Source organism: Xenopus tropicalis, chromosome 10, assembly GCF_000004195.4.
Source record: "Xenopus tropicalis strain Nigerian chromosome 10, UCB_Xtro_10.0, whole genome shotgun sequence".
NCBI lineage: Eukaryota > Metazoa > Chordata > Amphibia > Anura > Pipidae > Xenopus > Xenopus tropicalis.
In genome coordinates, this window is record NC_030686.2 from 46,601,998 (window position 1) to 46,622,415 (window position 20,418).

General features: G+C 41.8%; 1 protein-coding gene across 1 annotated transcript; it reads right to left on the reverse strand.

Moving 5' to 3' along the window:
- Positions 1-4,434: 4,434 nt before the first annotated feature.
- luc7l3 (LUC7-like 3 pre-mRNA splicing factor) lies at positions 4,435-16,807 on the reverse strand. The gene is given in 11 exon segments (NM_001016304.2): positions 4,435-4,931; positions 6,227-6,417; positions 7,145-7,305; positions 7,387-7,673; positions 8,497-8,658; positions 8,906-9,010; positions 9,576-9,650; positions 10,427-10,571; positions 10,934-10,973; positions 11,553-11,619; positions 16,694-16,807. Coding segments are annotated over 10 exon segments (1,299 nt in total). The 5' UTR covers positions 16,793-16,807; the 3' UTR covers positions 4,435-4,931; positions 6,227-6,259.
- Positions 16,808-20,418: the final 3,611 nt, after the last annotated feature.

Genomic DNA, 20,418 nt, shown 5'->3' on the forward strand with positions numbered 1-20,418 from the left:
TGTAGCGGTTTTTGTAGGGTAAATGGAAAAGTGTTCCCTTGTAGGAAGGTGGCCCCACATGGGCAGATTTAACCTGCCAATTCGGTCTCTGTACACCAATTTGGCAGCTTAATGTACGTGGCCCTCTGACGAGTCTGCCAGCTTAAAGGAGACATATCGGATAAATGGGAAAACCCTAACCCTGTAGGCAGTTATGAATAATATACGGTGCTAGTTTTCCTTTGGGCTAAACATTAACCCTATCTGTAACAATGGCCCCTTTATTGGAGCTCCCTATAGATCCTCTCACTTCTCTGTCCCAGTTTGAAATGGAGAGTGGGCGTGTCCTAATGGTCCCTGCCAGAAGCACAGTAGGAGGGGGAGAGCCAATCACAGCCCTGCACTCACACAAGCACAGACAGGCTTCAGTTCCCTATCAGGTCAGCCTAGCTGCTGATTGGTTCCTTTCCTACAGTGCAGGGTACGGAGGGCCGCCGCTCCCCAGCTCATCCAGAGAATTCAGCCAGCAGGAAGTGGAACAGATGGGCGGGGCTAGTGAGGTTTTGGGGGGAATTTCTCAATAAATCAGTCCAAAACACAACTTTTTTAAGCACAATCCTTCTATATCTAGAGGAGCATAATTCACTGGTACATTCATAATTTTTATAGGATATGTCTCCTTTAATATCTGACCAAAAATTGTCCCATCGTTGATCGGGTGGGTTTGATTTTCCCATGGGATCGGGGGCTAATTGATGCCACCGGCCTGTATCCCTGTTGCTTCGATTTGATGAGTTGGCCCCGTTGGGTGGGGATACTGGGGAAACATATGCACATTTGGTGCCCGCGCCAAACAAGCAGATCTTTGTGCATGATCAATAATAGCAATTTACATAGTTACAATCAAGAACATGTATTGTTGCTGCCTTTGATTTATACACTGTTTACTCAGGAAGGGTATATAGGAATAGGTTAGAGGTTTAGGTATGCTTTGCCTTTATTGATAGATTTTAGTTGAAGAGGAAAAGAAGGGGAAAAGGGATTAATAACATAAGAAAGAAATTGAAAGAAAACACCAGGTAAGTCTGTTGTCTATAGATCATATTGCCTTATTTTAAGAAGAAACCTTAAATCTTTAGTTGGTTATTGTTATTGGCCAAGTGGGGTGAATGTTATAGTTTTTCAATATGTGTTCCATTGTATTGCTCCTTTTCATTGTTGTTCCAAGCTCCATTTGTTCCATATTTTGTAATATTTGATTGATTTCAAAGGGGCCTCCTTTGCTATGAGTGTTGTGGTCACGTTTAGGATGTGGAATAAGAGTTTTCTTCGGGGGTTAGAGATAGTCTCTGGGAAATGCATTATCAGTGCCGCTTCTGGTGTTTTTGGTAAGTTAATTCGTAAGTCCTTCGTTATTGTAAAAACTTGTTGCCATATATTGCTGACTCGTGGACAATGCCACCACATGTGTATGAAGGTCCCTTGGTGGTCGCATCCTCTCCAGCACGTAGTGGGGTATGTTCCTGATATATGATGTAGTCAGGCTGGTGTTAGATTCCATCTATATAGCAGTTTCTTGGCCGTTTCTAAATGATTTTTACATCTGGTTGCCCCAGTTGTTATAGAAAAGATCTTATCCCATTGTTCTGGGGTGAGTTCTGTTTGTAAGTCCAGTTGCCATTTCTGCATGAATGGATGTTTGTAGAACAAGCAGATCTTTTAATGTATGGCCAGCTTTACTGTACAGCCCATATTACATTTAGGTCACAGGCATACATTACAATACCCATTCTATATAAGGCAGCAGGTCCAAAATATCTGCTACCCATTACCCAGCCAATCCACAGGATCTCCATCCCCACTGCAGGAAGTCAAAAAGTCCTATGGACCACATGTCTGAGAGAATCATGGATGCACTGCACAACGGAGGAACCTAATATTGTTGTGTGTTTCACGACTATCACAGGCTCTGTAAACTTTCTGTGGTTTCTAAGTTTGGAGTAGACCCCTGAGGAGGAGACCACGTCATCATAAACTTCATCATGGTCAGAGTGAAGTGAGACCATTTTTCAATGGTTCTTGCGGAAGTTGAATCCTGTAACACAGTGATCCCCAACCAGTGGTTCATGAGCAACACGTTGCTCCCCATGGCCTCAAATTAGGTGCTCATTTTTGAATTTCTGTCTTGAAGGTAAGTGTTGATTGCATAAACCTCATTGTAAAGCCAAACAGAGCCTTCTGTAGGCTGCCAGTCCCCATAGGGGCTACCAAATAGCCAATTATAGCTCTTATTTGCACCAAGAACTTTGTGTTGCTCCCCAACACTTTTTCCATTTGAATGTGGCTTATGGGTATAAAAGGTTGGGGATGCCTGCTGTAACACATGGGATGATGCACACACAGGAGAGAAACAATATCCTTGTTCTAAATGTGGGAAATGGCTTGGTAGGAATGCTCATCTTGCACGGTGCTGGATTCAAACAGAGGAACCATTTTCCTTCTTTCAATGTAAATGAGAAATAACTTTGGTAGAGTATAAAGATATTTTTCTGGTCGATCTGCTCTGACTGCTCATCAGGACATTATAAACTATTTTCATGTTTTAGGTGAAGAATATGTGTCCTTTGGAGATCAAGTCTTGCTATTCATGACAGAATCTTAACAGGAGAGAAACCACTTGGCCTGACCTTACAACATGTCCAAGCACATAGTGCTAGACTGAAGTTCTAACAGAGGGACATCTCAAAGCCCATTTAGTTAGGAAATTAATCTTCAGCCAGTCAGTGAAAATGATCAGCAGACCACGCGGTTATATCAATTAACCACAAAAACTAGAGCAAAAATGAATGTAATTGCAAAAGTGCTTAGAAAATTGCTGAGCAATTGTTTCCTTTATATGAATGTTTATTACATCTGGGTTCCTGTGTAAAAAGGATTTTGCTGCATGGGTGATCTTTGTACTCAGGGAAGCACAGTACTTTGTAAGCTCATCCTTCACAGGACTTATCAGAGAACTGCAGGTTTGTTCTGATGGTGCTCATACAGACTGGACTTTCCATATAGTCTGCCTGGCTTTGGAACTGTTCAGGAACATCGTTTGTGTAGGTAGCACTTTTGAGGCCTTCTCTAACTTCTAAAACAATAGGTAGGTGCCCGGTATAGTTTTTTTAAGCAGGCAGGGGGATCATATGACTGACTAACACAACCAGATGAAAGGCCAACAAATAGCTAGCTACATTGGGTACCATGCACAGCTATAGGCTGGCCATCATCTATATCTGACGACGTCAGACACCAACATTATATTGGATTAAAGAGTTCTTGGTGCCACAAGTAAGAACTTTCCCTTGAAAAATGTCTGTTGAAAATGTTGTTAACCACACCAATCTTCTTACTCCAAATGTACCTCTTGATGAAGGGTCTTTGTGCTTGGATCATCTCTCCATTACATAACTGCACCCTCCATTGCTTATCTTCTCGCTGTTGGAAAGGCTCTGCGACAAGAAACTTGAACTCCTGGTTTTGTTCTGATTGTACTGCATAGTTCATGATCTATTTTAACTTACCTGCAAGTTTACACAAAGCATGGATAAAAAAAAACCTAGATACTTCTGTAAAGTTCTACACAATTTCATTTGACACAAACTGGGCAAAAGTGCTCATGTATTTTTGCTCCTTTATTGCAAATTTTTCCTCAATTTTAAATTCCATGTGACAAATGTAGCAGAGAAAACTGCTGCAGCTACAAGACAGGCAGTTGTGCATGGCAGTTCACAAGAGCACTTTTTCAGTTCTTGCTTTACTTTAAAAGTCCATCATCTGGCCTGGACCGTCTTAGTTATGTACAAATATATGAATATATAGGTTTATCCATCATACCATCCAGAATATCTTGGACAGAAAAGTATCTACACTTAATCTCACCCTAACTAGTCATCAACCTGAGTCCTTCGGGTTTATCTAGGAAAGCAAATTGCTGTTTTCCCCTATTCTCACCCTAACTGGCTTTGAGACTGAGCCCCCACTGCCACAGCGCCCCTCCACCCCACAGTGGCACTTTTTTACAGGATTTGGAATAAATAGAATGAACCAACACAGAGTATCAGAATAGGAAACAGACGTACTGGGGAACCCGGTTTCCACTGGGTATCCGACCCAAGGGCCCACTACCCAATCATGGCCGCTGCCGCTCGCTCGCAAAGGCCTGTGACAACTGGCTTACAGCCAATAGGGTCAGGGGCCCACTGGGATTTTTCCTGCTATCCAGGGGGGCCAGTTCACCCCCCTTATAACTGCAGATTCCAAATAGTTTTCCTTTACCAACATTTGAATGACATAACATTAAGCACCATGTTGACCAGTTCATAAGCCTGCGGGTGCCCTTATTCATTAAATTGCTCTTTACCGAGCTCTCTAACACTGCCCTGTAGAGCCATAAATACAAGGAAGACCATGTTTTATAAGCAAAATATAAATAAAATGCTTTATTGAAGACACAGTTCAAAACTTGTCAATGCAAGTTTATTTGGGAAAAAAAAAAAGCGATTTATATCAAGGCTTTTAAATGACAAGGAAGCACATTTACAACAGAAATAAGATGCTTTATTTATAGCTGAGGATCTAGGTCTACTTGTGAAAGATAAACTTAACGTGGTTCACAAAACAATCACTTTTTGTTTCCGAGTCCAAAAAAAATAAAAATTATTTTGGAACAATGTGCAAACCAGGTGTCTATGTCAATTAGAGACTAGCCTGTGTGCTTGCAACAGGACTGATGTTGGAAGGACATATGCACTAATTCACTATAAACATTACAACGGTTTGGAACCCAACTGTTTAAATGCAACGCTAACAGCTTTAATTTTCATAACAGCTTTCTGTCACCTCATTTAAAGAAGGTCTTCGGTTAAGACGACTTGGGCAGGCGGCTCTCTGGTATCTGTAGTGCAGCCCTGCAAAGCCAAAATTAAAGAAAGCAACAAAATTACTCAGCAGTCACAGCACAGGTTGAACACAGTGAAAACCACACATTGCTTCTGCCACTGCACCCCCTTGTATTAGACTCATGCAATAAATATCTAGTTAAACCTCAAAGGATATAACAGATATTTACCCGACTGATATTTATTTTGTGCTGTGAATAAACTATCTTGCTTTAATCCCATAACCGCCACTATAACTACAACATGACTGACATTCTCCTACTGGGTAGGAAAGATTAAAAAGGACATACCTCTTATAAGCTTGCAATGAGAGTAACATGGCGAATTTTAGCGAGTAAATTTATTTGGATTTATTATCAAAAGAAATCTAAGACTGGGCAGCACTGCATCCCTACACACAGTTGAAAAAGAATTCCAAACTGTTAAATGGTAATAACAGTAGTAATAAAGCTAAAAACTAAAAACAAAGAAAAAAAACATCAAGTCTGGCAGCTTTGCGGCAACAAAGACAAATAAATGGCAGAAAAAAGAAAAAAAAATGTTTTTTTTTTTTCTTTACACAAACGTAAGCTCATATCACAGGTAACATCATTCAAACATGGATTTTGGTATAGAAAGGAGTACCTGGCGTGAGTACCTGATAAGTTTGCCTGAATCCTTGATTTTTAATTTGGCATTTTCATGGGTGGCTTACAACACCAACGCTGAGTGAGGTATGGCAGACAGGTGCAATTAAACCCTACAATCCATCAATCCAATTCTACAGGTTCTCGAGTTACAGAACAAACTGCATTAGAGTGCATGGCAACAAAGCAAAACTCTACACACATCTGTCACAAAAGCAAAAAGCTGAGTAGTTTTGGTTTTTAAAGATACCTAGGGCTTTAAGGTAACGTGCGTATCAAATGGATGGGACTGCCAAAGGACTAAAATGGACTTGCATTCAGGATTTCAATTCTTATTTACATGTGTAGATTATGATAAAATACCAAGCAACTCAAACAAGGAAAATTCTCCAGTGGTATTTAAGTTTGGAGAGGCGTAGCTAATGCTTCCGTGAAGGCACGTTGTGGGGGAGAGAAATGGGGAGTAGAGACTGGATGAGTGTTATTTCACTACAAAAAGAAAAGGCAGAAGAAAACAGTATACCTCCACATATTTTGCAGGACTACATTGCATTCTCTCACTGGAGGCTGTTCTGTCTTCTAAATCATCTGCCCCATCTTCATCTGTGCATACTTACTCTGCACCGTTACATTCTAGCAAAACAAAAGACCAAGCCAAGAGTAACATGTTGCACTTACCTCTGCCTGATCAGAGGTCAAATCAGATCAGTTTTAATTGGACTGAGTGTCACCTTCAGATTTATTGCCTTCGTTCGCCCCATTGACCTCAACCTGTATAACCGACTCCCTCGATTCAGTTTTTCTAGAGTCACTCTGTTTTTCTCGACTGCTGGATTCTCTGCTTTTTTTGTCATCTGAGCTTCGTTTTTCTGCAGAAACAATATTATTGAGCAATAGATCAGATAAATGCTAGTCATGGGAGCAAATAATCTTTTCAAGGAGATTAACTCCTGCTGTCTTGCTTTTCCTGTCTCCAGAGTTCAAGGAAGATAACTTATGAAAGCAAGACTGAAGAGAGACAGGCTTGCTAAGTTGGGATTTTCCATCAATATCTATATATCTGTATCTTTCTTAGCCAATGAGATTGTACCCACATATTTAAGTGGATGCCCTGTTGGCCAGTCATAAAAACTGGGAAAATGCCCTTTCTGGCAAACAGGAGACTGTACTTGCTTAATAGCAATAATTCTAGGTTTATTCTTATGATCCAGGGCACTTTCCCACACCGCAGAGCTTTTGTGACTACACCCCCAAGTTTGAAATATATGTAGGCTTACACAAAACCATACATATAGAAAAATCATAAAATTTTACTGGTATGGGTATGGCCAGCTTAAGCTGAGGAAATGTAATCACACGCACTAAACATACTAACTATATGGATTTAGGAAATCCGGCCCTATTATGTGCACGGAAGGAGACAGAATATTTCAAGTGTGTGTAAAAAACTAAATGGTGTTAAATAAAAAGGAACAATAAGGTGAGCAGTGTTAGTGAAGGAACAAGTACAACAAGTTCCGATGTTATGTTGTAGTAGGAACATAAGAGCACAACAAAACAAACAAAAAATTCAGGAATTGTGAGCTAAACACAAACCTTTTTCTTTAGATTTTCTGTCGCGGTCTCTTTCCCTGCTTCTAGATTTGTGTTTGTAAGATTTACGTTCTCTGCTTTTAGACCTCCTCTTTTCCCGGCTTCGTGATCTGTGCTTTCTTTCTGTTCTGTTGTGGCTTTGGCTTCTTTGGCGCTCTCTGCTCCTACAAATAAATATTTATTTTTAAAAACAAAACAACCAAGTAAAAAAATGCCTGGTTTTAAGATGTTAAAATGTAATTTACCTGCTTCTCTTCCGGTCTCTGCTCCTTGACCTCTTATGGTCACGGGATCTGCTTCCACGTCTGTCTGATGTTCTGCTTGAATTTCTGCTACCGGAGCGGCTTCTCTTGCGCTTCTCCCTCTCGCGATTTCTCTCCTTTTCTTTAGCTTCCTCCTCTCGCCGTCTTTTTTTCTCTCTCTCTTCTCGCTCCTTTTCCTTTTCCTTCTCCTTCTCGCGTTCTTTATCATCTCGCTCTCTCTTAGAACGCTCTTCTCGATCTGGGTCTGAAGATTTTTTTCTCAATTTTTCCTGAAGAATAAAGTTTAAGGTTTATTTATGAACCCCCTTGGTTTGCAAACGTCAATGTGAAGGTACCATTAAAGGGGAGATAGTGTGAAAAACAATATTGTGCCAAAGAATTGTACTTATATAAATATAGAAGGAATGTGCTTTAAAATGTATTGTTTCAGGATGATTTTTTTGAAAGTTTCTGCAAAACCCTACTAGTCCCGCCCATATGTTTCACTTCCTGCTGCCTCAGTTCCCAGGATGTGCAGGGGGCTGGTGGCCATCAGCACACTGCCCTGTAGGATAGGAACCAATCAGCAGCTTGTCTGATTGCAGGGCTGTGATTGGCTACTGTGCTTTTGACAGGGACCATTAGGACACACCCACCCCTCAGTTGAAACACAGACAGAGACCTGATAGGATCTATAGGAAACTGCAATAAAGAGGCAATTTTTACAAATATAATTAATTTGTAGCCCACAGTGAAACCAGCATATATAACTGCCTACAGGATTAGGGTTTTTCATTTATCCTATATGTCTCCTTTAAAATGCTTCAGTACAAAAATGTTTGTTTTTACAAAAGGTTTAATAGCGCCATCATCTCCACCACAACTTTTTCAAATAAATGAAAAGCCATTATTTCAGCATGCAGCAGTCCCAAAACCAGCCTGGGTGGGGTGGTGTGGTGTGCAAGAATAACAAGGCAGTAAATTTCATGGTTTTCATTTTTGGATTTTTCTTTATGAGGTGACAAACTGCTGTAAGAGAGTGTCTAGTAGTTGAAATTCCTGGAGTACATGTACACGAAGAAGCTAAATATTAAAGAGAAGCTTAAAACATACCTTTAATTCTTCTACTGTACTCTTAATTTTGGCATAGCCCATGTGTTGTTTTCCCATAAGGTGATCGTCTACTCTAGACTGAGCATCTCCAACAATTAAAAAGGCACCACAAACTTCACAGACTTCCATTTGTTTCTCCTGAGCTGCAAAACTTTCAATTGTCTGGGAAAAAAAAAAACAATTTAATAAGGCTTGAAAGAATTAATGAAGCATCAGAGCACCTTGCCAGAGCACAAAAATGTTGGGAGAACTGCAACATAAAAACTGGTTGGACAACTCCAAACTAATTTAAGATTATGGAAAACATAAAATAGCAATGGAAATGTCATACAATCAAGGAATCGATAGTTTGGCTCTGGCAAACTAACACAAATAAGCACAGTATAAGAAAGGGTATCTTATAACTTACAGATGTTGTAGATTTCAGCAGTTCCCGCTCTTCTTTCAGTTGTTCAACAAGCTTCATCATCCCTTGAGCTTCCTCTACCTTTCCTTCAGAACCCAGTTCCTCAATCTATTTAGAAATAGTAAGAGAGTGATAGAATGAGACGGTTTGAGAAATATTTGAAATAATTGTGTCCACAAGGTAGTTCTTGTGGTGCCGCTGTGGCTAAAAATGGCCAAGAATATATGCAAAGAATTCAGCGAATTAGCTAAAAAACAGATACTGACCATTCATACAACTGATAGGAAATTCTTTATGACCAGTACTAAAGCACCCAGTCACCCCTTAGCCAAGTGGTAATTAAACCTGCTGACTGAGGAAGAAATAAGGAGATTTTTGTTGGCCACTTAAGGCTGTGTGATCCTTAAACATGCTATTAAACAAGTTTAGTGCTGAAGGACTGTGTCACCATCAGCCCAGGGCAAGTAAAAGAACTAAATGTCAGCATTTAGCAACCCAGGCCTGGTCGGAAAGTATGTAGGGGCAATTACTATTAGGCAGGACAGCTAATGGGCTTTTTTTTTTTTTTAATTCAAAACAAACACTACAGTGCAGTTACTTCTTTGCATCTTTTTCTGCATCCCTTAAGAGTTACAAATGCCCAGTTTAATTTAGAAAAAAAAAAAAAAAATACCTGTTGCAATAAGCCATCAATTTTATCTGTTAACACTTGAATCTTCTCTTCATTTTTTCCAGCTGGGCCAACAGACTGTGGAAAGAGGTTTAAAAAAATTAGGCTTCAAGTATAACAAAATAGTTTTGCAGAATTATTTTTTAGCGCTGGTGAAGACATACAGTTTTATATTATCTCTCTGTACAGGTTATGAGCAAATTTACGTACAGGGGAATCCCTATGCTGCCTTAGTTTTATGGTATCTCTCTGTACAGGCTATGAGCAAACTTAGGGGGCTGTTCCTGCTGAATTGTGCTTAGTACAGGGGAATCCCTATGTGCCATAGTTTTATGGTATCTCTCTGTACAGGCTATGAGCAAACTTAGGGGGCTGTCCCTGCTGAATTGTGCTTAGTACAGGGGAATCCCTATGTGCCATAGTTTTATGGTATATCTCTGTACAGGCTATGAGCAAACTTAGGGGGCTGTTCCTGCTGAATTGTGCTTAGTACAGGGGAATCCCTATGTGCCATAGTTTTATGGTATCTCTCTGTACAGGCTATGAGCAAACTTAGGGGGCTGTTCCAGCTGAATTGTGCTTAGTACAGGGGAATCCCTATGCTGCCATAGTTTTATGGTATTTCTCTGTACAGGCTATGAGCAAACTTAGGGGGCTGTTCCAGCTGAATTGTGCTTAGTACAGGGGAATCCCCATGCTGCCATAGTTTTATGGTATTTCTCTGTACAGGCTATGGGCAAACTTAGGGGGCTGCTCCTGCTGACTTGTGCTTAGCACAGGGGAATGCCTATTCTGCAAAAATAGAAAATACAATAAAAGTAACTAATGTAGAGGAGTTTAATTTGGACACTTACGCCAGAAGCCTGCTGAGACTGTGAAAGAGCCAGCCGTGCATGGCCTCTACGTATCCGACGTTCCACTTCAGCCAGTAAGCTTTGCAAATAGCGCAAAAAGTCCTTTTCGTATCCACACTTCATGTACCGGGAGCTCTTCTCATACCTAACAGGATCACGCATCTTTGTTACGGCAATGCTCAGTAACAAGGTGAAACGCAAACTAGATAACTGCTGCAGTACAGGTATGGGACCTGTAATCTAGACTGCTCAGGACCTATGTATAAGGGTTTTTTGTTTTTTTTTAGTAATTTGGACCTTCATACCTTAATAAAGCATGATAGGATTGTTTTGCCTCCAATAAGGATTAATTACAACAAAGCACGGTTTTATTAATACTGATAAAAAAGGAATACATTTTAAAATTTTTGAATTATTTGATATGGAGTCTATGGGAGATGGACTTCCTGTATTTTGGAGCTTTCTGGATAACAGGTTTCTGGATAATAAGATTTCAGGCAAACTTACTGTTTTCGTAGATTTTCATCATGAATCTTTTCACACGGACCTAAAAAAAAAAAAAAACCTTTTCACACACAATAGATTCAAACATGTATTAGGCATTCAAGCAAAAAGATTTTTTACCCAACTTTGGACACAGGCTGTTCTGACCTAATCTTTCAGTCCTTGTACCAGTAAACCCTGGGGAGCCAGAAAATGCTGCTGAAAGCCCATAAGGTTTTGCACTTTGGCCAATAATGATTCCAAACCAGGTTTAATTTGAATTGGAAATTTTTTCATACAATGAGGTGCAAATCTGATCCCAAGTGATCAAACTGGCATCAGGAAAACAGCCACATATTGGTACATTTAATTAACTATGGGTTTTATATATTGTTAAGGCCACTGCAACAAAAGGAATTACCCTACATAATATTAAAGATAAAAAAAAACAGATGGCAAAAATGTCTATAGCAATACCAACATAAAGGTCAAAACAAACATCTGAGAAAAATTAAAATATAAAAAGTGGCCTCGGATATTTTATATTCACATATGCTCTGTGCTCTACCAAAGCACTTGTCACACTGCTTGGTGGCATGTGTATATCTGCAAGTTTGGGCTTTCCTCCATCACTCTCACTTACCCAAATCTGAACGTGTATTGGTGAACAATTCTGCTGGGCAAAATTCACAAAGGTAGTATTTGCACACCTGAAAAAAAAGAAAAGAAATGAATTACTATACAAGTGTAAACACCCTCCCGTATGTATAGATACAAATATACAAGGAAACACTATGGCACCCCCTACCCATATGTTTAATACAACTATACAGAGAAGGAATGTTCTGGGCACACAATAAGCTGTACCCCCATACAGTACTGTCTAAGGGAAACACTATGGCACCCCCTACCCATATGTATAAATACAAATATACAGAGAAGGAATGTTCTGGGCACACAATAAGCTGTACCCCCATACTGTACTGTCTAAGGGAAACACTATGGCACCTCCTACCCATATGTATAAATACAAATATACAACATGGCCGGTCACCTCTGCTCTGTGATGTACTTGTAGCACTTGTAGGTACTTGTATAGAAGGATACCCATGTACAAACAAAAGCTTTTCTTTTGTTTAACACAGCAAACATAGCAGCATGTCCCCTCTTTGCAGCATATGCATGTGCCAGTGGTTTATCCTTCCCTGGGTACCTGTTTGCAAAGTCTCACCTGCCAGTGCATCATTTCTGCAATTGTATATGGGGTATAACTAGCTTGTAATATTTTATATTCTCCATTTTATACAAATAATACACCTTTGTCCTGCCTACTCTTCCCTCTGGGGCCACAGTGATGTGCCAGAATTCACTAAGGACTTGGCCTATCCACCTTTTTTTATCATGGGTGTGTAAACTACGGCCCGCGGGCCACATCCGGCTTTTTAATCCGGCCCGCCGACTCCCCAAGTCTCATCACGCGAGACTTGGACTGACGAGCGGAGACGGCGTAACGCTGGCCCAGCCCGGCCGGTCTGTTGGCCCAAGCCAAAAAGTTTGCCCACCCCTGTTATATAAATACTCACTAAATAGACCCAAGCAACAAGGCATTACATGAGAAAGGCAAAGTAAGGGAACATGGCATGTGAAGTTTTATACTCATTCCCTCCACCCAGATAACGGGAAGGCAAGTGAGAAATGAATGCGTCACTGACTCCCTATCTGTAGAACCAACACTTCTCTATGAAGCTGAAAGTGCTGGTAACAGATAGGGAGGAGGGCAGCTCCAGGCCTGGCAGCATTCTCTTGGAATGGAGTGTGGATTTAAATCAGGGGATCAGAGCTGCCCTACTGCAGCTGTTACATTTACCAACTATAAATGTCACGGGCAGCAGTGCAGCAGTGAAACGTCTGCCCAGTGACCCGCTGCTCATCCAACAATGTCTGCTCAGTGTGTTTTATCCCATACTATCACTTGCACCCAAAGTAATGGCAAATCCAGCCCTGGGATGCTGTGGGTACAAACATGCTTATAGGAAGAGCTACAATCCATTCTAAATATACAAGCAGTCCTGCAGCCATGGGGCCAGGAACAGCAGAAATCGGTGTATTTGAACTCATTCATGGAAGGGATCCACGTCAGTGAAGCAGACACAGGAAGGCAAACCATGACCAATGTTGTCTGCCACATCATGAAAACAGCGCCGCCCGCCATTACTTCTAGGAAATCTAAACACAAACGTGGTCTTCTACTCTGAACAAAATGTCAACTTTTTATGTTAAAGGACACGTCAACCCAAAAATTTACTTTTTTTTGCCTAATAACAGAAAACATATATGTCACTGCTTCTGAAAGCAGCACTTGTGTAACTCCTGGTTATGACTTTATAACCAATGTTGCAAAGGTCGGTCTCCTCCAGCAAAGACAGGTCTGTTAATCTGCTGCCTTGTGTTATATTGTTTCATTTGCCAGAGCCCCCAGGGCACAGAATAGAAAAGGACAAACACTGCTTTTAATAGCAATTATATATACAAATAACTTAACCATTACAAATTTGTAATAAATGTATATTGCAAAGTTGCTTACAATATTAGGCAAAAAAAAAAGAAAATTTTTGGCTTGACTTGTCCTTTTAAAATACGGTTTCTCTAACAAGTGAGTTAAGGCAATCTCAAGTTTCTCATTTAACTAAATTGTAAATAAACATTGTCAAAGGATCAGAACCCTGGGGCATGTGTGCTCAGCATAACGGCAACTAGCCCATTTCTGCAATCTCAGGTGTGATATATAATGTACCCCCTACTGTAAATGATAAGGATATTAGCAGTCACTGAGGGGTTCTGTGCCCATATAAAGGCACAAGGCTGCAGGCTGAGTTATACAGGGAACTCCGAGTATCACTCATGTATTATAAGGGATAATGTACCCCCTACTGTAAATGATAAGGATATTAGCAGTCACTGAGGGGTTTTCTGTGCCCATATAAAGGCACAAGGCTGCAGGCTGAGTTATACAGGGAACTCCGAGTATCACTCATGTATTATAAGGGATAATGTACCCCCTACTGTAAATGATAAGGATATTAGCAGTCACTGAGGGGTTCTGTGCCCATATAAAGGCACAAGGCTGCAGGCTGAGTTATACAGGGAACTCCGAGTATCACTCATGTATTATAAGGGATAATGTACCCCCTACTGTAAATGATAAGGATATTAGCAGTCACTGAGGGGCTCTGTGCCCATACAAAGGCACAAGGCTGCAGGCTGAGTTATACAGGGAACTCTGAGTATCACTCATGTATTATAAGGGATAATGTACCCCCTACTGTAAATGATAAGGATATTAGCAGTCAATGAGGGGTTCTGTGCCCCCCATATAAAGGCACAAGGCTGCAGGCTGAGTTATACAGGGAACTCTGAGTATCACTCATGTATTATAAGGGATAATGTACCCCCTACTGTAAATGATAAGGATATTAGCAGTCAATGAGGGGTTCTGTGCCCCCCATATAAAGGCACAAGGCTGCAGGCTGAGTTATACAGGGAACTCTGAGTATCACTCATGTATTATAAGGGATAATGTACCCCCTACTGTAAATAAGGATATTAGCAGTCACTGAGGGGCTCTGTGCCCCCCATATAAAGGCACAAGGCTGCAGGCTGAGTTATACAGGGAACACTGAGTATCACTCATGTATTATAAGGGATAATGTACCCCCTACTGTAAATGATAAAGATATTAGAAATCACTGCAGGGTTCTGGTGCCATATAAAAGTACAAGGCTGAGTGATACAGGTCAGGCATAATTTCTGATAACAGACTACTTGAGCTGGGGTGCTGGGGGTTAAATAAATCAGGTTATGTCCAGCCTGCTTCCCTCCACCTGGAACATAACGTCACTACAACTGCCAGACACCCGTGGCAGACTTCGCCCTCGTGGCAGATTTGGACGCATGCAGTGCAGGTGCGGAGAAGCCCAGAGCAGAGTGGAACAGGTACCTGGGAGAGCTAATGGGAAACTGGTTTTGCACAATTAGAGAAGATATTCTTAAAGAACAGTAACCACAAAAAAATGTAAATGTTTTAAAGTAATTAAAATATAATACAGGTATGGGATCCTTTACCTGGAAACCCAGAATCCAGAAAGATTCAAAATTTAGAGCTTTCTCCCACAGACTCCATTTTAATCAAATAATTCAAATTTTTAAAACAGATTCCCCTTTTCTCTGTAATAATAAAACAGTACCTGTACTTGATCCCAACTTAGATATAATTACCCCTTATTGGGGCAGAACAGCCCTATTGGGTTTATTTCATGGTTAAATGATTCCCTTTTCTCTGTAATAATAAAACAGTACCTGTACTTGATCCCAACTAAGATATAATTACCCCTTATTGGGGCAGAACAGTCCTATTGGGTTTATTTAATGGTTAAATGATTCCCTTTTCTCTGTAATAATAAAACAGTACCTGTACTTGATCCCAACTAAGATACAATTACCCCTTATTGGGGGCAGAACAGCCCTATTGGGTTTATTTAATGGTTAAATGATTCCCTTTTCTCTGTAATAATAAAACAGTACCTGTACTTGATCCCAACTAAGATATAATTACCCCTTATTGGGGGCAGAACAGCCCTATTGGGTTTATTTAATGGTTAAATGATTCCCTTTTCTCTGTAATAATAAAACAGTACCTGTACTTGATCCCAACTAAGATATAATTACCCCTTATTGGGGCAGAACAGCCCTATTGGGTTTATTTAATGGTTAAATGATTCCCTTTTCTCTGTAATAATAAAACAGTACCTGTACTTGATCCCAACTAAGATATAATTACCCCTTATTGGGGCAGAACAGCCCTATTGGGTTTATTTAATGGTTAAATGATTCCCTTTTCTCTGTAAAGATAAAACAGTACCTGTACTTGATCCCAACTAAGATATAATTACCCCTTATTGGGGGAAAACAATCCTAATTAGTTTGATGTTGTTTTTCTAGTAGACCGGGTATAAAGACCCAAATTACAGAAAGACTTCTTATCTGGAATACCCTAGGTCCAGAGCATTCTGCATAATGGGTCCCCATACCTGTATAATGTTGCCCTGCTCTGGTAAAAGCCATGTGTTTGCTGCAGAAACCCTACTACTATTTTTAAAGAGAAAGGCACAGGTTACACAGCAGCTAAGAGATTAGCTCTATAGAATACAATGGTGAGTTACACAGCCTATCAGTTCTCCCCGGGATGGCAGGCCCCATGGCTACACAGCAGCTAAGAGATCAGCTCTATAGAATACAATGGTGAGTTACACAGCCTATCAGTTCTCCTCGGGATGGCAGGCCCCATGGCTACACAGCAGCTAAGAGATCAGCTCTATAGAATACAATGGTGAGTTACAGAGCCTATCAGTTCTCCCTGGGATGGCAGGCCCCATGGCTACACAGCAGCTAAAAGATCAGCTCTATAGAATACAATGGTGAGTTACAGAGCCTCTCAGTTCTCCCTGGGATGGCAGGCCCCATGGCTACACAGCAGCTTTGAAGCAAACACATCCCTTTCCCACTGCAGGGCAATAGTACATAATATATTAGGCTCAATACACTCATTTATTTGCTGTTAGTAAGTTCCCAATGGAACTGCGCCCCCTGGGTTAGTGGCTTTATAGGTGTGAGTAAATGCTTCGGTTAGCAGTGCCTGACTATAGTAACACATGGGGAGAGTGGGCCGTACCCCAGACGGGAGGCCCCCAGGTTGCACACAGGAGTTCCGGCCCCGCACACACTTACGCTCTCATGGTCCCAGTGCACGTTTGTCCGCTTCTCGTCCGGGGCCAAATTGCGGTCCCTTCCCATCAGCTCATCCAAGAGCTGCGCTGCCGAAAGCATCGTGTCTCCCACTCGCCTCACCGAACCTCGTTACCTCAGAGATTGGGATAAAAAAACAAAATGGCCGCCGCAACAAACGCTAGGCCCACAATGCACCGGGGCACCTCCCAGTCACAGGGCGCACACGCCTACAATGTGGGCGGGGCGATAGGAGGACACGCCCATGTCTTGTTTCGCGTAGGATTCGCGCTTTGGTTTTGTTATCAGTGGCGGGAATGGTTTAAGCAGGGCCGGGGTGTTGCTGTTATACTGGGGCATCGCCATACCGCTACTGTGTGAGGGAATAATGTGCCTCATGCATTTCTTTATGTCTTACTTGTAGTGCTGTTTTGTATGCTTACATGAGCCAAAGGCTTTCCATATGAGTAAAGGTGGTGGATTTCAGCTGCCCATTCAATTTCTTCCCCTCAAATCCAGGCCTGTTTATATTCTGCCTCTTTCCAGTGTTTAAAGGGTGGGTCACTGACCCCGGCAGCCAAAAACTATTGCTGTGTGGGGCTACAGCTCCATTCAACCCTTCACATGGTTTGTCATTCAAATAGTTGCCTGGTTGCTAAGGTAAATTAGATCCTAGCAACCACATAGCTGCTTAAATGCCAAACCGAAGAGCTGCTGAAGAAAAAGCTAAATAACTGAAAAACCATAAAAAATGAAGACCAATTGCACATGCATGCGTGGGGGGAGAGGGGGCGGCCTCAGGGGTGGGAGATCTCTAAATGTGTATAAAAGCTGGCCATACACACACAGATATAATAGTTTAGTATGATTTTCGGACCGTGCGTGGGCTCAGAATGGTAATTTTCATACCATAGCGATCGGTCGTTTAGTTGGTCAGACAGGTTGGATAAGGATAACATCTGTACATGTATTGGGTATCTGCCAATATCCTTAGGATCCCTACAATGGGAGTCACTTTCGTACGACTGGTATCTGCCAACTATTTCATGTTCAGAACATCCTCCCATTTGTTATTGTTAGGGCTTTATCCTACAATTTCAGTCTGAATGTTAGTTTTAGATCCGTGCATTTAAACATATGATCGACATCCAAACGTTCGCCGGAAGATGACTAAAGTCCGCATGTGTTGACCATTGAGTACTTATAACTGATATCACCCTGCTCCCACTCACTGGCTGCCATTCCCGCCATTACTGGCCCTGACAGAAAATTCTGGTTAGTGCTGTCTGAAAATTTCCAGACCCAACCCTTGCCGGCGCTCCCCTGCCTGACCGCTCCTCCCCTGACGCGTTAAATTTACGCGCGCTCAAGGGGGCTGGGGGGCTCCTTCGGTGGGGTTTAGGGGATGCGACCAGCGGGGTCACCTGCAGGGCCCCTTGTAATGGGAGCCCCGGTGGGCCCTGCACCCCCCATTCCGACCCTGGCCATAGCTTATTAACTGTTAGGGCTAATCTCTTTAACTCTGTCTGTGCTTCCTTGCACTGTTTCTAAGCAGTCACGAACCGGTTCGCTTTTAACCTGTGCGTTGGCGAAACATCTGATATAGTCACTGCAGGCGCGCTGATCAGGGAATTTGTACAAACGATACAACCAGTATGTGTATTGCAAACAAGTTCAACTTTATTTTGTTTTGTTATTACTTTTATAGTAGATAGAAAAACACATCCCATTATGCTTACGTATCATGGGTGGGTACATATGCCTTGCAATTATTAGCAGAAATACAGAAATTATTAAAGTAGCTACTGAAGCTTTATTATGATCTCTTAGCCTTGAACATTAGCTGAGATTAACAAGGCCAGAGCAACTAGGACAGAGACAGGATAATGAAGATAATCATAACAACTAAAGTAATACATACACAGACCTTCATGATTCAAAACAAAATTGTGTAAGTTCAGCATTTAGCAATTTCACCCCTATCACAGCCGGAAGACAAAAAGTTTTCCTGGTGGCACCATAGTCAGTGACAATAGTTCATCCCCACTCAGCCAGTAGACCAGGGGGCTCAAACTCAATTTACCTGGGGGCCGCAGGAGGCAAAGTCAGGATGAGGCTGGGCCGCATAAGGGATTTCACAAAAAATTGGCTTTCAGGGGATAATGCAAGGCACGGCGGGCGGGAGCTGCTGATTGCGGAAATGACGTTATGCCATCATAACAGTTATTATGGGAAGACGTTCTGTGTGCACAATTAGCTCCTTAGCAGCTAATTGTGCACACAGAACGTCTTCCCATAATAACTGTTATGATGGCATAACGTCATTTCCGCAATCAGCAGCTCCCGCCCACCGTGCCTTGCATTATCCCTTGAATCACAATAAAAATCGCGATCCATTCATTGCTTTTGAGAAGGCGTTGGTGTGGGCCACAAAATATTGTACCGAGGGTCGCAAATGGCCCGCGGGCCGCGAGTTTGAGACCCCTGCAGTAGACCATCAGCCCACAGCTATGACAGGGCCATTGTGTATGGGGGACATGTGTGCCCATTACAGGAAGCAGCTTTTGTTATCGTCAACATATTCCCTGAGAACACCACTGTGATCAAGATGTCATGTATGCTATGAGTCTTTTTGTCAAAAGCAGGCCCGGATTTGTGGCGAGGCCACAAAGGCCCGGGCCTAGGGCGGCAAAAATGCAGGGGCGGCATGCCCCCACAATGAAATTGTGAAATTTTCTCCCATACGGAGCAATGGGGATTCCTCCCCACTGCTCCGTATCAGAGTTTAAATGGGCGCGCAAGTTTCTAGGGCCCTGTGTCCATGAATGCTCCACACATTGGCATACCTCCAGCCACATCTGGACTGATATTACAATAGGCCCTGCTATTTCAACTACACAGAGACCCAAACAGCCTCCCTATGGCATCTTGAATAGCTACTTTGGCATTTGCCAAAACCCACAGATTGTCAGTCTGGACCTTGTCACAAGACAAGACTGTTAAGTCACTCCCTACATTATATAAATCACCTGCAACTGCCTGGAGACAAGAAGCCTGGGTAGCATTGACAGGAGTGTATTTAGCTCCGGTGCTGCCCTATGAAAATCCACAGCAGAGGCTGAGGTCATATTTAATTTTTTTATTAAAAAAAACAAAAAGTATATGCTAGGCTTGAAGTAGGTTGCCATCACTGTCATGAAATTCAATTCTTGGGGGGGGGGGGGGGCAGACTGTACCATGTAAAGGTGGGGGCCCATGGAACAAGGGAGAGAGATGAACCAGCAGAGGCAGAAAGAAATAGGGAGTGTGGGATTTTTACAATCACCACTTTTTTTTTTTTTTTACAGCATCGCATTTTGCGGTTTTATGTTCCCATTCAGGCCATGGATTGAGGGATTAACGGACCCCCCTGCATTAAATGCATTATAACAATTGTATACTGCATACCTCCCAACTGTCCCGGTTTTCGTGGGACACAAGCCCACAGTCCTGGATTCTTCCTGAAAAGTCCCTCATTTCCCTTTGATCTCCTGCACTGAAGCTAAAAAAGATACAAATTTAATTAAAAGTAGCTTTTGGCAGAGAGCCCAGAAATCTTAACAAGCATCACCTGCACTTAGATACATTGTTTCTCACATTTAATTAAATAAGTGGGTTTATGGCAGAGAGCCCAGAAAGGTAAAAAGCCCCCCCCCCCTGCACTGAGATACAATTGTAACTAATAAGCT